This window comes from Calliopsis andreniformis, chromosome 3, assembly GCF_051401765.1.
Source record: "Calliopsis andreniformis isolate RMS-2024a chromosome 3, iyCalAndr_principal, whole genome shotgun sequence".
NCBI classification, from domain to species: Eukaryota; Metazoa; Arthropoda; class Insecta; order Hymenoptera; family Andrenidae; genus Calliopsis; species Calliopsis andreniformis.
This window is the reverse complement of record NC_135064.1, coordinates 21,567,512-21,587,702: the sequence shown is the minus strand read 5'-3', so window position 1 is coordinate 21,587,702 and position 20,191 is coordinate 21,567,512. Positions and strand designations below refer to the sequence as shown.

At 42.2% G+C, this 20,191-nt stretch overlaps 1 protein-coding gene across 2 annotated transcripts in view; it reads right to left on the bottom strand.

The window, feature by feature from the left end:
• Fhos (Formin homology 2 domain containing) overlaps positions 1-20,191 on the bottom strand; it is a 201,469-nt gene that overhangs the window by 27,827 nt on the left and 153,451 nt on the right. For both annotated transcript variants that reach the window (XM_076375466.1, XM_076375467.1), the window contains exons 6-10: positions 10,766-11,279; positions 9,916-10,178; positions 8,152-8,283; positions 7,370-7,706; positions 6,270-6,900 (exon numbers count right to left, since the gene is read on the bottom strand). In XM_076375466.1, the coding sequence (XP_076231581.1) occupies positions 6,270-6,900; positions 7,370-7,706; positions 8,152-8,283; positions 9,916-10,178; positions 10,766-11,279 (1,877 nt within the window). The remainder of the gene's footprint in view (positions 1-6,269; positions 6,901-7,369; positions 7,707-8,151; positions 8,284-9,915; positions 10,179-10,765; positions 11,280-20,191) is intronic.

Genomic DNA, 20,191 nt, shown 5'->3' with positions numbered 1-20,191 from the left:
CCAAGAATATTGCAAATAAATACAAGAAAAGATTAGTCGTATTGCATTAAACAACCATATCACCAATCACCCAACCAACCATTATTCGCCGTATTATTATTACTCGCGATGAATGTAATGGGATATCGTTATTTATACGGTATTAATTTACGACGTGTTATTGTTAAAGCTACTTCATTAAACTAACAGACTCTGCAATATTATACCAACATTGTAATATCCATATATATAATAAACGTCTCGTGAAACTCCTCGCAGCAAGCGTATGATATGATATAGAATAGCATGAAGATAAAGGATAGCATGAGAACTTGAATCATTCTTGCGAATGTCTGTCTCGTTTAATGAATTGTCCTCCGAATACTCATTTTATGAGAAGTCACACTTTTCACCAGATTTGGAGCAAATGTCAGTCTCCGAGCTGCTCGATTTAAATAAAATTGAAGACCTTCCAGACACCACTTTCTACAAGACTTTAATATCTACTACTTATTCTGACAGTTTCTCATATGACCTCGTGACAATATGATTAATATCTTTCTTCCAAAGCTTTTTATAACTCCATAAATAATGTAACAATACTCTCTTCATTGCAGAAGAAAGTTCCTCATTAGTAAAACCCATACCTCTACAAACTATATTTTCATCATTTATATACCCTAATTGGCACACATTATTTCTGCAAGTGGAAATACTTTCTCGTTAGCTCTCGCTTAATCCTGAACACGAAGCTTGCCCTCAAAGACTGTTGTACCGCGACAAAGGCAATATTATCCCTAGTTATCACCAAGGAGCAATTCTACTCCCAAGGAAATACGTCGAAATGGATCTCCAGTCTACCAACCCCTTTCAATACCTCCTATTCTCTCTGACAAATTAAATCGCCCAGAGCAGTCAATATTTGTAGCGACCAATATTTACAGGGTAAAATCCACGTCCATCGAGCTTCATTAAATGTACAAGTGAACGAGAAAGTGAGAAAAAAAGAAGGAGCAACGTCGTGCCAGTAGAGTTTTCCCTCCTCCGCCAGACGCCTGCTCTCCTTTTCCATCTTACAGCGCTCGGTGTCTCGTAATTTCTCCTGATTCGCGCTCTTCTCCTCCCTACGCCGGAAGCCTCGTCGGACTCTCTGCGTGGCACTAATTATTGCTGGACGCCGAGGTGAATATAAAAGTTCAAAGAGCGAGCAGGTGAAAGGAAGCGCGCAGTAGACGAGCAGGATAAATGAAAAAAGGAGAAGGAAAATACCAGAATAGAATGGCGCGAGATAGGGGATGGCGTTTGAAGGGACTTCATATTACGTGTCTATCGGCTCGCGACGATTTAGAACGCGAGGAACGCGAACGTCGATAAAACTGACACGCAATTACGGGAGTAATTAGCAAAGGAACACGTCCGTGTGGAATCTTCGAAGCTGACTGATCGGTCAGGCATTTTCACGGATTTTTATGCGAGGAGCGAAAGCTCGGAGGCGTTAAATGACTTTCTCGACGAGAAGAAATGAATTTTCGCGAGATACCACTCTCTGATGATATGAGAATTTACAGAGACTTTTAAATACGTTTATAAAGGTTGGTGCTTTTTCAAAGAGAGATTATTAAGAGTTCACTGGACCAAAATAAAAGGCTGTAAATATTTCGTTCCTAATTATTCAGCTACTGGAATAATACTGCCAAAAACGTGTCTTCAACGCAATGCAATAAATGAGAGTATTCGAAATATTTTCAGCAAAATCTGAGAAGTAGGAAATATCAACAGACGGCAAAAATGCAGAGCGTTCTCCTCCAGAGTGAACACGTCTAAATATGCAATAACAAATATTAACACTCGAAGAAAATATTACTCGAGCAGGATACAGTGACGTTAAAACCTCTCTATTTTTGCAGCAGGAATCGTTCTACTTCCCTCTCTGACGTCTCGTTAGTAATTTAAAATGATTCGAACGAGGCTTCACCATCAAGATGGAACTTTATGTTTATTCGTGGCACGGGTGGAAAACGTTTTCGCCAAACGACGATCTCTGTGCAACGTTTGTCTCGTAATAAAAATTCGACATGAATTTTTGCTTGTACCAGTAAAAAATTTTTAAAAATTTATCAAACAGTGGAAACTCTTTTAATATGATGGAAATGTCTGTTCTTGATGGAAGATTAATTAAAATTTACAGAAAAGTATATATACGTGAAAAATATGAAGAACAGACTCTGTGATATTATTGCAAGGAATAATGATTTCCAGGAGTATTACCGATTTTACGCCTATTTCTCATTGCATTTCTATTTGCCGGAAAATTTACTCGATATGTTCGCAATTCACCGCTCACAGAGCAGAAGATTTGTGAATGGCGAAATAGGAGAATACCGGATGTCCATTTCCGTTCCAATAGATAATGTATTTGGTGAAATTCGATAGAGAGAAAGTCGACACGATAAGCTGTATATTTCCATAACGAAGACTATACTATTACGAATCGAACAAAAAACTATATTACATTATTCTTAGTAAATTACCATATGTCATGTGGGATAAAACAAGAGCAAAAATGGAACAATAATAATCAGTATATTTTATCTATACAGTAGAAACATCACTAGAAAAAAGTTCCATGAGTCAAGAAAAAATAACTGAGTTAATCATAAGTTTCATAAGGATATATGTAGGATATTCTCTTTTCCAACATCTCTCAAAACTAACTAATAAAACTAACAAATATCTTAAGATATTCTACACAACACGAGCATTTTTACTTTCATCTTTTCCCTTCACCAAAAATTCGCGCGGTAATTAAAACACTTCTTTTTAAACAAACAACCCACGCAAAGAAGCCTCGTCAATTGCGCAAAACCAAAAACTTCCCTTGACAGAAATCCAGCAAAATACCGCAGGAAGATGGAAAAACGAGCAACGAAAGGAATGAGGACAGAACAAGCGGAAGAAGCTTAAATTCCTTGAGCTCGTTGACATTCGTAGCTGACCAACAGTGTAATATTTTCTATTTTTCCCTGCTACTCGGAGAATGGAGGGCGGAAGTTCTCCCAGCAACGAGAAGACTGTGAGCCACTTTAAGTGAGACTGTCCCCTCCCGAGACGGAGATTCCTCGTTCCCGTTTGACAATGCGCAAACAGTCGCGACGTCGTCGAGCGAATATTTTAATAAAGTTAACGCTGGATGCAACGAGAAGCCGCAAAATCGAGCGACGAGGGATCGAATGGGCGTGATAAACGTGGAAGGAGGGCGCGAAGGGGGAGAGACAGGGCAGAACAAAACGAGCGAGGGGATTTTTTTATCCTCTTAAGCCTCGACAAACGGTTTCCCTTTGCTCTGTTCGCGTTTGAAAGCTCTCGGGATCGGGAGCCGCGGATTCCACGGCGTTCTATTATTTTGCACGCGATCGAAAATAAAGCCGTTCAAGGCAAAGCGGTTTGAGGAACGGGCGAAAAGCGAGACCACCTTGTAAATGGACACGGATTAAGCGCGTAATCCGTGTCAAAAGCATCGGCGTAGCTGGAACGAAGCCTTAACACGTTGACTGTGCCGCCAGCTCTCTGTGTCGCTAACAGCTTTCGTATTCGCGCGATTGTGAACGCTGGAGAACCGCTATGGCGAGGAGAAACGAATGGTATAGAGACTGATCCTATAGAACTTTTTTAGGGGGACGAGTAGAAAAAATTGGATGAGGAAAATGTTACTTTTGGATGCATAGTACCCATGTGCGCTTATTTGTGTAATTTGAAACGTTCTGTTGTGGTGTGTCTAACGGTATCACAAGGGCAGAAAATTAATATTTTGTGGAATATTTCGTATTTCATGGGAAACTATAAGATGTGGTGCAGGGCACTTCTCAGGCTGCCTGTACTTTACTGTTCTAATTTGGAAGTCCTCTAGTGCAATTTGAATAAATGATTATAGGAATTATTTATAGATTCTTAGAATTTTAAGCCCACTATTCTATTAGACTAATTCCCTACTTTTCTATCTAAATCTACAAATTTAATTTCGAGAAAGAATAATAGCAATCTTTTCAGAACCAGAAGTCCGTGTAAATAAAATTTGCTTCAGATCAAATTTGTGTTTCTTCTAGCAAATTACTACGAAAGCGCCAGTACTCAACAGTAAATCTGAATAAAACACAGTGCACGCTTTCCTGCTACGGGATGACTAAGTGCAATCCTGTAAAACGTTTGTCGATTGTAACGCAACAGTGAACGGGTTAAAACTTCTAGCCCCTGCCCTCTGAGGCAAAAAGAAGCGAGGCTTGTCGGGCCTTTAATTCCTTCCGTTATCGTTGCGACACGTTCGAAAGAGCGCGTGAAAAAAAGGAGGGCCCTGCATTTAATGCGATTTCCAGCACTCCATTCCGTTTAGCGTTTTCCTGTAGTATATATAGCGCTTCATGTTCTTTATTTAAAAGTATCTCGAGAGGAATTGTCGATTGAATCCCTGTTTCAGATTAAGGGCGCAATAATTGCAGGGAAATGGGAGAAAGGTTCGTTGTAATTAAACAATACTATAACTGAAATTCTAGTGAATGTTTGCAGATTAGAAAATTAAATGGATTTGTCTACTGTGCAGAAAAACAGAAACTTAAAACACTGTACTCAACAACTGATTTTTCTTATTAAGAAAAATTCAATGGAAAATTATGAACTGTTAATTGTAACGAAAATTATATTAATAACAGAAATTTTTATTAAACCTACTTCAGGTTTTGTATCTAATTTCTTAATTCAGAACGAAGGTGAATATCTCCACTTCGATTAATCAATGATTCGCCTATTCCTCTCAAACAATTCATCTATAAACATCAAGCCAACAAAGAAATGGCTTCAAACAATTTCTAGGTACTTTGAAAACCACCCGTTCCAGCTCAACGAATACACTCTGAATTCCTACAATCCTTCGCAGAAAGGGGATACCTTGCACAAATAGAAGCACAGGATTCCAGAGAATAACGATTTTCTTGACCCTCGCGTACGAACGCTTCATCCCCTTTAAGCGCGCAGCAACCCCGAACCTACGAGCTGGTTAACCAGCCACGTTGCCTTGTGTACTCTGGATTACGCCTACGCGGAATTTCCGAGGAATGAGAAGGTTTTCTCGCGGTAGACGAAAGCGTAAGAGCGAAGACTCGCCCTCTGAAGCGTCGACTAACGAATCCTGAACTGTGGTATGACTAACGTCCTCGAAGTTGGGGTAGGACGGGGCGAGACAAAGAAACAGAAATCTTCACAGGGCAAGGGAACGATTCTGCTTTTTCTCTCCATTCTCTCCTTGTAATTAAATTTTCTGTCTGATATGTCTGCGCGACGAGACTTTGAGAGGGGTGAAGTGACTGTGGAATAAGCAGTTTTTCATTCACTAGTAACTAAGTACTAGAAACTAGAAACTAAGGTACTGAAAAATCACATTATTCTAGCGTTGAAGCTCGATTCAAAAGCCAATTTTTTACTGCCAAAGAGATTTAGATTTCTAGGATGTAATATAAAAGCTGGCCACAATTGTAGGGGAATCAAGGTTTCGTTTGAACCCAGTCGCGGTGGGAAAGTCGTTTATTGTTAGATGACAAGCCTTTTTCTTCCGAGAGCAAAAGGGAACGGGTTGGTGCAAATGATTTCAAAGGAAATGAAAAACTCCTGGGCTGTGTCTTTGACACAGAAATTAATGAGCTTCTTGCTACAGAATAAAATCCCAAATGTTGTATCTGAGCACTCTGGCTAATAATTTCACAGCCAAGCAGGCCACGTTATAGAACAACAACAAAATTTTCTCAACAAGAATCCTAATTTCGACTTTAGTCGACACGACCCAATTTTTATAACGATATGTACACTAACATGTGCAACTCAAAAAAGGAAAGAAATTAAAAACCTTCTCTCTATCTAAAATTGATACTCTTCAAGACTCATCCGAAAATTGAAACAAGCAGCATAAGAGCTAAATAATACTTCTTACAGCACTCAAAAAGCTCCATTCACCACTGCTCACATACTTCCTCTAAAGACCCCAAAAACAAAATTACACCTTCTTATGCGCCACCTTCAAGCAATCAGACCCATCAAAAAAGATTCTCTCACCCTCTCACTTCCAAAGCACAAGTACCAATCTCCCAGAGACACGTTACACCCCACAGCCCCAGGGACATCCGCAAACGTGAATGGTACACAGCTACGCGGTTACGAGAGCGCCAATCGAGAACCAATCCCTAGCCAAAAGAAGCTCCCAGAGGGCGGAGGTGTGTGAAGCGCGGGACAATGAGGGAATTGCTCACCTTCGTGATGAGATCCTTGGCGCGGCTCTCGAACAGATGCTCGAGCTTCTGCGTGTCAACAGGTACCGGCGACAGCTCGTCCCATATCATCTTGTTTTTGTCGAGACGGGACAGTATGATGGGATCATCTCTGACCTCCTTCCAGAACAGCTTCACCGTCTTCTTGCTTTTCTTCGTGAAGGTTGGCGGCGGGCTCTTTGGCGAGTTGCTGGTCTCGTTCGCGGTCGGCGATCTCGATGACTTCAGGTTCACGCCGAACAGGGGTGGCGGGGCCTGGGGCAGCGGAGGGGGCAGCCTTGCGCCAAGGGGAGGAGGCGGCGGGGCACGTGCACCCCCTGCTGGCGGCACCATCGGCGGCGGGGGCGGTGGGACGCCGTTAGTCACGTTCACGGGGCCGAGAACATCGACCTCGTCGTCGGAATTCAGATCGGTGAAGTCGAGGTCGCAGAGCGCCAGCGGCCGCTTCAGCTTCTTAACTAGCTCCTCCCAGTGAAGCTCGTTCTCCGACTTCTTCGTCTCCTGGAGCTTCGGCAGGTTGTCGCCGGTGGGCGACTTTAGTACGTCTGCCTTCGACTTGGACTTTGCCAGCCCCTCCTTCGCCTTCGAGATCAGACCGCTCATGTCACCTATCCTGTAATGTAGAGTTGGCAGTTGTGATCGGGGTAGATTTGAATGTGGTGGAGGTTGGATTCTGTGGAACTATGAAACATACTAATCAGAAGAGTCAAATTGCTGCAAAGTTCATTGACTCTGGAATATTACCACTGAAAGCTTAAAGAATCCCTGAAGATTTGTGAACAATGAAATTGCTAAGAATTTTAGAAAAGATCATGAAAATTTTGAAATTATTCTCAAAATATTATCGTAATACATGGATGGTAATTTTCAGTAATTCTAGCTCTAGTTTCAGTGATTGAACTTCACTTACTATGTATATAAGTACCCACTGATGAGATAAGCTTTAATAAGAACTCTATCGGTAATCTAATATTACACATCCAATGTTATTGGAATAATATTCCATCAGATCGTCTGATTGCCTCGTTAGTTTGCTCAAACAGGTATTCACTCCTTCTCAGCCTGTCGCGTGGTCAAATTACCTGGAAACCTTTTCCTCCACCGGGCTGCTCGGTATAAGATTTTGAGCCGCCAGCTTTTGTGTGAGATCCTTGACGGTTCCTTCCCTCTTCAGCTGTAAAACCACTCGACGATCCTCATCCTCGTCGGTGTGATTGCCCTCGTCGCACTCGACACCCTCGTCTGGGCTCTTGCCGTACCATGGTTTCTTCTCCTCCGAGTCAAGCTTGTTCGCGGCATTCATCAGGGGAGTCAAGTCCTTTCTGCTGTTCGTTCTGGACAACTTATTCGAGGGCGAGTCCACGTTCCGTTCGTACGACGTGCCATTTGTGTAGTGCAGCCCGTTCGTCGCGTAAGGACCTTCATGGTAGCAACAGTTCAATTATCGATACGATACTGCTTTCCTTTATTGAGTAAATCTACTTAAGAAAAAATCTGCTGTCCTTTAATAGGCGAGAAATTGTATGGGAAATAAATATTCGAAATATATTTGTGAAACCTAGTTGAAAATAAAAGTAGGTATCTGTCAGTAGATGAATTACTCTATACAAGTGCAAATTCTTTGACGTCATTCCCAAATCATTCTGTATATCAATATAAAACTAGTTAAACAAAAATTTAAATAAATAACTGTCAGGAGTATCTATAGAGACTAAAGAAGGAGAATTTTTGTCTCTTGAAATATCTGATCAAGATAAAACATTATACATTTCTCTCTGCCTAATCAAAATAGAAAAACAGTGACTCTATTTCTATTATTTTTCCGTAATACCATAAGTCTTAGAGGCAAAAATCCGTTACTAACTTTCCTGATCGTCCGAATGCCCCACGGATGCTCGCATATTCGCCGTGGCCTCCTGCTGTTCCCTGATGAAGCTCCTCTGTCTCTCCGCGCGTTCTCGTCTACGTCTCAGCGCAGGTGTCACGCCAACATCTACTGGAACGCGCAATAAATCACTTCTTTTTTTTAACCATTCACGACTAACACACACGGTCTCGATCATTTTCCGCGTCGACTCGCAATTTACTATTTACCGAACGACTGGCTTATCATCCGACAATTTTCATTCCACGCCGAATCACACGGTACAACTCTTCATTTTGATTGTCGTTTCACGATACATGCATACGTCGAAACATGCCACGATAAAAAGTCTTTTCGATTTCTTGATCCTTCTCAGCTGTAGAACCTGCGTATTTATAGTTTATCATTTGATAATAGCGTTGTAATAAAAAACACACGTAACTTGATGAACTTGGCCTCTGGGGTCCATTTATACAGGGTGACCATCTGGTTTGGGGACTCAAAGACAGTGTAGACACGAAAACATCGCAGTAGAAACTCTGTCATATCCTAGGTGGCTGACAATACTACTTATATACTGGGTGTTCAACAACAGGTGTCAGAAATTTTAAAGGGTAACTCTGTATGACAAAATAGAATGAAAATCAAGAATAACAAAACTCCGTTTCAGGCTTGACTTCAAAGACCTAAGATACACATAAAATGTGTCTGACTGAGAACTCATACTACTGCCTATGTACATAGTCAGACCAGACATAGCGAAATCAGTAGAATGAGTCCCAAGTTAGACAAATTCCACGCGAATTTCAAGCATCTCCTCAACAATTAATATCTCTGAAATGAAGCTATGCCATATGCCACATTCTCGTCTTATTTCAGCGTGTAGAGTTACTCCTTAAAATTTCTCAAACACCCTCTATACGGACACGGTGCTCCCGCTGCGATGTTTCTATGTCAGCGCTACTTTTGAGCCCCAAGCGACAGGCCCCCCTGTAACTTTGAAATTATTCGAAAACGCTTAATTCTGAACTTGTCCTATCCCCCAACTCACCGATTTAACTCAGTCCCCAGAAACACAGTTTCGTTCTCTCTATCCCGAATTCGTGGCTGGCAGCAGTTAGCGCGTTTTCCGCGACGGAACGAGCGTCCTCAATCACGGCCCCCCTCGATCGAAACTACGCTTTTCGCCCTGTCCCCGACGTTCGCCGCGCGTTGCATCCGCAACGAAACGCACGGGGGAACTGCGAAACCGCAAGGTCTCTCTCTCGGGAGAGGGACGATCCGTTAACGCGGAAATCGCTGCTCGTGGGCGTCGAAGTTCGTATTCATCGCGCGGTCGAATCGTTAACGAGCTGATCCGTGACTCGCGCCACTTCGACACGCGCTCGCCAAGGGATAACCTGCGTCTGTCGAAGAGGGAGCAGGGAGAGCAATCGAACGAGGACGCTTGTTACGTTTGATTCTCCTTGTAGCTGCTGTTCAGTAGAACCTCGCGCCCAGGTGACCCTGAGATCTTTCGGTGACCTAACTCAGAGCTAACTCTGACCTAACTCAAACTTGTGTCTATTGAAGAGGTAGCAGGAGAAGCTGTCGAACGAGGACACTTGTTACTTTTATTTTTCTTGTAGCTGCCATTCAGTTGAACCTCACCCTGGTAACCCTGAGAGCTCTGACAACATAACCCAGACCTAACCCAGATCTAATCCAGACCTGCGTCTATCGAAGAGGGAGCAGAAGAAGCAATCGAACGAGGACGCTTGTTACCTTTGTTCTCCTTGTAACTGCCGTTCAGTTGAACCTCGCCCAGGTGACCTTGAGAGCTCTGGGAGCTGCTGGACTCGTCGTCGTCGTCGGGCAAGCTTGTGTTCAGAGTGTTGTTCAGGGAGCTCAGACCCAGCGAGTGGTTTAACCGCGGGCTTAGGCGGGCGTTCAAGGACATCGACAACGGGGACGTGCCTGTCGAGTGTCTGCGGGATTTTCGCCGCTCGTGTGAATCCACGAGGGACTTCCGGTTCCGCAGCGTCTTCCTGAGGGACAGAGGAAGTTGATCCTTGTGAGCTGTTTGTATAAGTGATTAAAGGATTCTTGTAGGGAGTTTGGGGAGCTTGGGCGAGGATTTGACGTGTAGGGCCTGCTTTGATGTATCTTGGATATTTTGGTGGCCATTTTGAGGGAAATTTTATGACTCAGTAGTGATATAAGTAATGTGAGAATCATTTGGTTGAGTAGAATACTTAAATGAGGCAGGTGACCACAATTAAAGCGTTTTACGATATTTCTAAATACCTGTTTAGTGAAAGTATCAAATGTCTCATAAAGTTTAGAGTTTTATCTAACACCTAGAACACTAATGTTACTTTACGACTTTAATTATTGGTTCACAGATTTCTCCTGAATTGAGGAGTTCAAAGCGATGGCGAAATTGTGGTCCCCTACCTTATTTGAATTAAATATTGAGAATTTCCATATTTACCCCATTTGTCTACTTCATCGCCTCTCTAAAAATACCCACACGATACTCTATGCATCACAGACTCCCATAAATCAAGGAATACTTGTGAAATTCAGAACACACAGAAAATCCTCATCCACATTTTCATCAAAAGATCAATACCTGATGTTATCGTCGAGCTGGCGAATGGAAGATCCCCTGTCGTTCCCGTCCTCGTGGTGAAGCACAGCCTCGTAGATCTGGAACTGCCTGAGAAGATCGAGGTCGGTGCCCTGCTTCGACATGTACCTTTGGATGATGCCCTCGATCCCCTGCTCCTCCAAACAGTCCACCTGATCGTAGTAAGTGTCCTGGTCCGGTATTCCGTTCAGACACTTGTTGACCAGGGTCGTGGCATAAATTAGGAGCTCCGTGTCCGCGGCGTCGTAATCCTTCAGGAGCTTCATCACGTTCGTCCAGGGTATCATGCCCCTGGACGTGTCGACGGATCTCACGGCCCTGACCAACAGGAGGCTGTTGGTCTCCACGTACTCGACGAACACCAGCAGCAACTTTAGAGCGGTCTTGACGACCAGTCGAAAACGGCTGGCTATCAGGGTGTACAACCACTGAACTGTTTGCCCGTGTTCCATCACTCCGTTCATACCGTCCACGTAGAGCATGACCTGTCCGAGGGCTGTTTGGACAGAAACAGAAGACGCTCAATCGATCCTGTCCGATGTTTCGTGTTTGATGTCTTTAGGGTTCAAGGGAGCAGAGGGGTGGAGAAAATGGAATGTTTGGAGGGTAATGTTACTGAATTTAATGTTCCTCCAGGGGCATTCGGGAGATTGAGTATCGTGTTTGTTCAGTTGGACTTGACGAGAGGTTTCCAATTCGGAGAGAGGAGTTGCTATTTGAAATTCTGACCAGTGGTATTTTGGCGAGTCCTTTTGCTGTTTCGTTGTAGGTATGTTATTATCAACGTGAAAACTAGGTCGTTACTACAGCCACGGATCTTTTCAGTAATTTGATAGAGCTTGCGATGTTCTTTTCAAAGTTTACAACTGCATAGAAACATTTTCATAATAAGAATAAGTTCAAAGGAGAAGAAGCTAGAGAAAAAATCCTTTAAACTCATCTCTTTGGAAATTCGTGGTTTTCGTGTTATAAACCGCTACCTCGTACAAAAGAAAAACGTAGTTTTCCCGAAGCGTGGACTACGAAGGCAGGAAATACACATAGTCTGAAAGGAAAATCAAAAGACAGGGGATCAAAGGCGGGGCGCTGATGTTCCTGAATGCGATTCGAAGGCGCAGCCATAAAGATTTACGAGCGAAAGTAACTTCATAGTACACGCAGTGCGTGAAAACGCTGTTTCAAGTTTGCACCAAAAGCTCTGCCGTTTGATTAAATATTGAAACCGAAGCTTCGATCGAGCCTGCGGCTCTAAACTCTCCTCAAACAGTCCTTTTGTTCCAATCGAGCTTATCAAAGGCAAGATTGATCCATGAATGAAACAAAGGATCGCTCCAGCGGTCTTAACATCCGCGCAGCGGCGGACACAGCGTGCTCGCGAGTTAAATACACACGCGCTGGGGAGCGCTTCATCAATTTCACATGAATCATAACTGTGATAGCGCTTTTGTCCTCTCGAACAACGGCACCCCCCCCTCGCGCTACAACTTTTTTTCGGCCAAAAGCCCAGGAAAAAGCGTCGCTACGCTGACAGTCAACGCAAATATCCAATGAGAAGCTTTTGTCGCGTTCTCCGTTAGAGCCGCCACGCTGAAATCCATCAATCTCTGGGCTCGGTCGAGGGCGACTTCGGACACTATTTTTTTTTAGTCGTCGGCCGATGCCACGCTGAGTTGTTCGACTGATATTTCTGTTTTGCCAGATAGGATCTCGAGGTTCGCGTTTATCAACGGATTCAACAAGCTCTGGCTCACCTCGGAGTTCAACTACCTTTTGTTTAGAGTCAAATGAAAAACTAAACAAAATTTTCAATACAATTTTTCGATTGTCCTGAATTCAGAGAGGAAACTCTAATATAGAGAGAATCGAAAAATAGTCTGAAACTCCAGGAAACATAATCACGAAACCTGTTATTAAAATCGTTATTGCAAAGAAGAAACTTATCTTCATGGGAGTGAACTTATTCCTCGATATTATTGTATCGCGAACTGTTGTAAAAGCCAGCGGCGGAAGTCAGGTGAATTACGTAACAATAACTGCAAGGGAACAAATTATCAACACGTAGGGGGAATGTAACGGCGTGTCAAAAGTTATAATTTACTCGGGCGCGCGGCTACAAGTTCTAATTGAGGGCCGCGCATAGCTATGCGACAATTAATTATCGAGCCACAGTGGATTAACCAGTTCCCTGGCAAATGTGTACAAGTAGACGCGCGGATAATCGCGGTAAACAGCTCTTATCGGCGATAAAGCAGTATTTACCGGTGGGCAGGTGCTCGCAACTCCTTCGCTGACGTTCTCATTTCTTCTCGCAGTTACTAAGAGCACGAGACTGCCTTAAAACACTCATAAATAATGAGAATCTTTCCCCTGAGGAGTTATCCTTTTCTCTTCTGGATGAGGCACTCTGTACTCCAAAATGTAGAGGTACTTAGAGATTCTTGTAAACTGATATCGCGTCTGAGGTAAATGTTGGCAAATTTGAGGATCCAGGAAATTTCAGTGAAACCGAAAGGTCTAATATAAGAGAAACTTGAATCTTTTTCGAGGATTCGATAGGATTAACATCTCTTGCAATATTAATTTAATTGAAGCAGGATTTGCTTGCATCTATTACTCCTTCTCGAAGTAGTATTGCTTCTCGTAGCAATAGTTTGGTACACCCATAATATTAGAAGTATAAAAGTAGTGCAAAGGAAACGATATTCTTAACCAGACGCAATAAGCATTCTTAAGCCACATCATTTCCCTCGCTTTAATTAGAAAGTTGAATTACGTCGCGTCTCGGGAACGTAGAAGTTTGTTTTAATATTAATCTAGACCGTCGGGTAAAAAGTGCACGAGCACCGAGGGAGATATTAAATTATAAATAACTTCGTGTAAATTTGGATGTTTTAATTTTCCCTTGGACTACGAGCGCAAAGATTCGATTATCAAGTTGAACATTCCTCGACTTTTGCAATGCAGATCGTACAATATGCATGTTAAGAGCGATGTAGGAAATACGAGGACCGAGTATTGCGGACATTTTTCGGTATTTAACTTTCGTGACGTAAAAAGAGAACCTTTGTTATACCATTGTATAACATCTGTAACACCTAACTAGATGTACGTGCGAAGGTAAGACAGTAATGAATGTTTCCCAGTTATTATTTGTTGAGAAAACGTCTAATTGTAAGATGCATGTGAAATGTGTCTGACCTGAGGTTTATTCTACTGCTTCTGCTGGGTCTATCTTGGCGCTTATTCTAGTGACTCCTCTATGTCTGACTCGAGAATTATTCTACTGATTTTGCTGCGTCTACCTTGGGACTTCTATTGACTTTGTGCGTCTGATCTGACTACTACAAGCTGACAGTAGAATAAGACCCTAGTCAGACAGTAACTCCAACACGAAGCCCCAAACATAATTTCCTCATTTTTAATTCTCGTTCTATTTTAATATGTAGAATTACCACGTAAAATTTCTGCCACATGTCGTGGAACATTTTGTATATCTATTGCTAAATTTTGTTACAATGTAATACTACAGCAACGTTTGTTTAACTCTATGTGTACATCTAATCATGAATGCAACATAACTTCTATCTTTGGTTCGTCTTGGATGAAAACAAAAATAAAAATGAAACCTCCAGCGGCTTTTTGAAGATTAGTTTTCTACTATTTCGTTCAGCAGCGAAATACTGCCCCCTTGTTATCATGTAGGACATTTCATGCAGGTAGATGAACACGGCCGCCAATGCAAATGGGTTAAATCAGCGAAAACGCGTACCAGAAGGGCTGGATAATGGAACTATTGTGTCGATCGAATGAAACTTTTCTCCTATGGAAAGATCGATCGGTTGGAAATTTCCGTTTAATCGATTCTATCCTAACTCGAATTCAGAACTTGATCTACTTCGCCAGGCTTCTCTCGCGTCCAATTATCAGTCAACCATGATAATCTCAGCCATGAAACTGATTGATCTAATTAGACTCTGGGGAATTCAATAGGAAATGTGAAAAATTAGGTAATCATATAATTTAATTAAATTTAGAATTAATAGAATCGATAAGGTACGAAAATTCTTCAAATGTTTCAATATACTTTGAAGGATTATCAAAATGTCAATTCTATAAATCAAATTCTTTAATGAGCCACCTTAATAAGCCTCAAATGTAGCTTTTAACAATTTTAACAATTTTCTAGCTCTTAACAATTTTAAAAGCTACTTTTAGACCGTGTTTTCCGCAATACTTTTTATTCTAGAAAAACCAGTAGCAACATAGTGCTCTTTCCTGATTTAAAGCAAGGTGGGTTCATTAAAAGCCTCAACAAGGGTAGCGTACGCTGCATGAAAAGCTACATTGCGTTTATCGCAAGTCATCCAAAGCCCATCAGGGGTGATTACTCGATATAGCTAATTATTAAGCGGGGCTAAGTGCTCACAGTGATTAACAATTCAAAAACACTCGCTTCTATTATGCATCAGCTGGGAGATCGTACGATTAGCCAAAGTCAAATGAAATTTCTGCATCATGGAATCGCGTGTCAGGTTCCATAAATTCCCTCGAACGAATAACTCGGATGACATTTACGATCCACGATGTGCATACAAGAACTGTTGAAAACCATATTTAGACGAAAATTAGAGAATACAACCGTGCGATCTCGAGGGGGTAAATTAATCACGAGTCGTGTAGCGCTCGCGAATTTCACCGATAAGGAACACGCGACGCTGGCGAAATTTCATTCTCTCTACGCTCCATTCTCACGTTTGAAAAAAGAAGTCCCAAAAGTGAGTACCGTTTACGTGACATCTCGTTGATCGCGATTGGGCGTTATCTGCTATGTTCCGGTCCAGAAAATAATTTACCTTGGACCCAGACGATAAAGGAAAAAAAATAGAGGAATGCTAATGAGGTAATTATGCTAATAATAAACGTTACACGGCGTAACGCGTTTAGCGCTCGACTGTCGCGCGCGTGCACTCTGATTTAACGTAACAACGCGAGCGCGTAAATTCAGCAATTTGCATGGTGCCACATTACATCCCCAATGTCTTCCCCTCCAGTGCAGGAATTTGTATCGTGGCTTTTAATCCGACTCGTTTCATATCGTTTGCATGCGCGGGAAAAAAATAGGCTGGACTAATGCAGCCAGCGCGACGGAGGGAACGCGCGTTAATGGATAAAAAGATAAAGGCCTGATCTGTAATGAACGTTTGTATGCGTGGCGTGTTGAATATCAAGGCGACGTTCGCGCGCAACTATATCGAACATCGTTTGGAACAGTGTTTCTCAAAATTCGGCTCTTGGAATTGTTAAACAAAATCGATTTTTAGGGTCAACTAAATATTCTCTGTTCTCACTGAAGGGCTCCAATTTTGAACAAAAACGACTGTGTATGTATTTTTTGATGTACTTTAGTGTTTAGTATTTTTTTATTAATATAGGATAATTTTTAAATCTAGAGTAGATCGGTTTTTGTACCGAGCCCTTCAATTGTTTTCAAAGAAATTTAAGAGGGACGATGAATTAAGCTTCACCTTGAATGATAAATTGACATTAAGAATACAGTAAGCTCTAATTTGGAATATTACTATTACCTTGGATTCAATTACAGCAAATTTTTTAATATTTTCATAGCACCTTGTTTCAACCTTAATGGCCCTAACTCCAAAAAGGGAATATCATTTGTATCACGTGCCCTGCATACATATAAGCAGAAGAGCAATCCTAATCAGCGTACACTTAACAAGGCTTGAGGGTCCTCTGTTTGTTCTCAGAGTCGTTGGAAAGTTAGAGGGACAATGGCACAGAAGTACCCAGTGACTAATATGTGGCTAATTTGAGAAACACTGGTCTAGGGGAACATCACGTTTCAGGCATCGACATCGCAATCGTAGTGCCGCTTCATCGGTGCAATCGTGTCGGGTAATGACAATAATTGTAAAGCGATTTAAACGCGCCACGGTTGCGGACATTAGCTGGCCCGTTATCATTACACTAGCCATAAGTTACACCGCGAAATCTAATTAGAAGCTCGCACGCGTGCGCCTCGCAGAGGAAGAGAGAGAGTACAGATCGTGTCGCGCGTAATCATCGACTATCGGGGCTCATTCTATCGCGATATTACCATCAACTGAGTAATTAGACCGAACTGGATTTTTTAGAACATCAAGATAGACCAATGATGTAAGTACAGCTATAATTAGGGAGGGTTGTTTTCACCACTTAAATATGAAGGTTTTTTAGAAAAAGAAAATATGTGTTGGATATTCTTAAGTACTCTATATCTCCTCAAAACTTGAAAGTTGGCAATTACCATATTTTAATGATTGTCTATATAAAAATTGTTTGAATAGGGGAGTAAAATTGAGATGATATTTAGTGTTTGTGAGTGTTGTAATAAATGGAGTTATTTTCAGTCACATGAGATTCGGAATTCGAAAAGCACAATAGATTATGCTTAAAATTACAGAATTTGTTCTTCCATAGATACTTCTGAAAACTGTAACTACTGTTTTGAAATGGATCCAGAAACACACCAGCTACATTATAATCAAAAGACTCATCGCAATCCTTCAGTGAAATTCTCGGGCCAAAAATTTGGTGGACCCAGTGTTTTTCAGGGGCTCGATTTTTGGCACGATCCTGCAAGGGTGACATAATTTACAGCGGGCTGCGTTTTTCAGAGGCCGTTAGTTTCGGTGTCAAGTTCGTCGCAAAAGCGTTCTCCACGCGCTGCCAAGCGGTCCTCACGGCGATATCGTGCTTAATCGTGCACGAGGGTCGAGTTAACCGTTCCAACTCGACCGAACAGGTGTTTTATGTCGTCGCCACTTTGTCTCGAAATTTAGATTACATCACGGTTCTCGAGTTTCATTGGCGAACAGAATTGCATACGCTTAGGAGAGGGAATGAGATCAGTGATGTTCAATTTCTTCTAATCTTGTAAGCTTTGGACACCTACTATCAAGTAGTCCAACATACACTGTCTACACTAAAAAAGTCTACACTAAAATTATTAAAATTTTGAGTGACAAATCCTACATCATATGATACAGAAATTGCCTTATCTTCTTTATGAACCTACATTATCCTTTTAAATAAAAATATCTTTTCTATCGTTTCGTATCATACTCCTCTCGATTGACTTGAGAATTTTATTCCCTGTTACAATTTTCTATCCAAGTGAATCTTTACAATGTCACGAAAATGAATCTGTAATATTCCTCGTCGTCTTGATAACCCACCAGTAGATGGGAAAATAGAAGAGATGAGGCTCCTTGGAAGAGTTGATCCGCAGTTTCACAATCAGATGAGATGGAATTCCATTCTGCCCGCGGATCCGACGGTTTCACTCGAGTTAGGGAAACGTCTTATCAAAGTTGCCATTGGAACATTCCCAGCGAACCGAAACTGTTGGAGCGTCGGCACTTTAATGAACCAATGCCGAGGAGAAGCATCGCTGTAATCAACCAAACCTGACGCGCCAAAATGTCGACGCAGTCTACGTTTCGACGGATTATAAGGTTAGATGCTCGTTCGAGTCTGCACGTAATAAATTTCCTGTTTACCCAGCGATAAGGAACGCGCAATGAACTCCACTAAATTAGACAGTTAACATCGGGTGGCTCCCGAGTGTCCTACCTACCAAAGATATTACGAAACGTGTTCTGATTTACGGGAATTAATAAATATAAACGACGAATTGTCTTATAAATTGCGTTATCTATACCCTAGCGTCATCGAGAGCCCTTGGACGTTCAATATTCGCTTAATCTTCGCCAACTTCGGTCAATCGGCAAGGAGCTTGTCTTACACTTTTACTACTTGCAAACTGTCGTAAAAGAATTCCTTTCTGAACTTTCGCGGCTGGACTAATTCATCTTGGGAGAACGAAGTTGTCTCGAAGATCAGGGAGAAAATCCAGAGAAAAAGAAGAGAACTTTGTCTCCACGGTCTTATGAAAAGAGTTGACATAGTTCTCAGATATCGTATTGGGTATGTAATCAATTTTGGTATATATATCCTCATGCAATTTTTAAATAAGTTGACAAATAATGAATGTTATATTCGAGGACAATATTTTTCAGAAATTGTTGAAATAGACAGAAAGTTAAGGTATGATAGGAAGGATATGAGCAAAGTTTTCTTTGATAAGTAGTTGAGTTTTCGGAAAATTCTATGAGGAAGCTGAATTGCTTTCAATAATAAGAAATAGTAAACTTTTTAATTTTTACTTATAGATGATAATAAATGAAGGATAAAGTAGTGTATTTACGAGAAATAATCTTGTAATTCAATTAGAAACACTGTGCTAGACACGTCGAGTGTATACACTACTATTTCTCGCATGTGTCTGATTGAACACTGGGCGTTTCTACTTGCCCCTTTCACAGGACCAAGAAGACAGTTCAGGGAATCGAGAAAAACTATGTTTCTACTTCACATTTCTTCTGCTTCTCCTATACTCTCTACATAATTTTAATTATTCATCATAATTAATAGCTATTAATAACACAGGTTGACATTTAGCAAAAGTTCAGGTACTTCTAAAATAACTCACAGATTCTATTCCAAAAAACATATTCATTGAATATTACTACTCAACTAGACCTGGAATTCCCGAAGAAACTCTTCCAAAATTAACCTCAAACGCCGCAAACTCTCTCGAATCTCCCCACAAAGGGGCCACCTCCACCATCCGCGATGTCCGCCGAAAGAACAGCAGAGCGAACGGCAGTTTCACGGCAAAGGAAAAGGCGGCGGCGGTTTTTCCCAACCGTGCTCCAGAAGTTTCGCAGCGCGGAGGTCTCTCGAGCTCCTGGGGGACTCGTTCGGTATACAATGCACTCGAACTCCCGCGAAATCGAAGGCTAGGGCCGAGGGGTTCTCTTCGTTATCGGAGCCCGGAAAAGAGAAGCGAGAGGAGTGCCACAAGTGGATTGCGGCGCAACTAGCCTCCCGACGGGGCGATGCCAGGCGGAATTGGTCTTCTTGTGCGTTGTTCGAACGGGAGGTTTACGAAGCACTCGAGAGCGAGCCCTGGCTGCGTCGCTCGAAGTCGAGCCACTCGAAGCGCGATCAAAGGGTGCATTCATAATTTGCAACGCATCGCGGTTTCACGAGTAGACCCGCCGCGCTTACGTGTGCTGCTTCTGTAAACAACGACCGTCCGCGGCGCAGTTCCGCGCGCGTGCTAAGGAGATGCATCCTTCCTGTCGGCTTTCGGCGGTGGATCGCTGGGAAGACACTAGAGAGGACGAGGAAGGGAGAGAGGGGGAGAGAAAGGGAGAGGGTGACGAGAAGCGTGGCTCTGAGAATGGTTCGGTTTGGTGGAGGCGTTGATATCAGGTATGTATGTACAGGGTGATCAGTTTAACTGGAAACCTTCGAAGGGGTGTTGGACACTCGGAGGGTTAC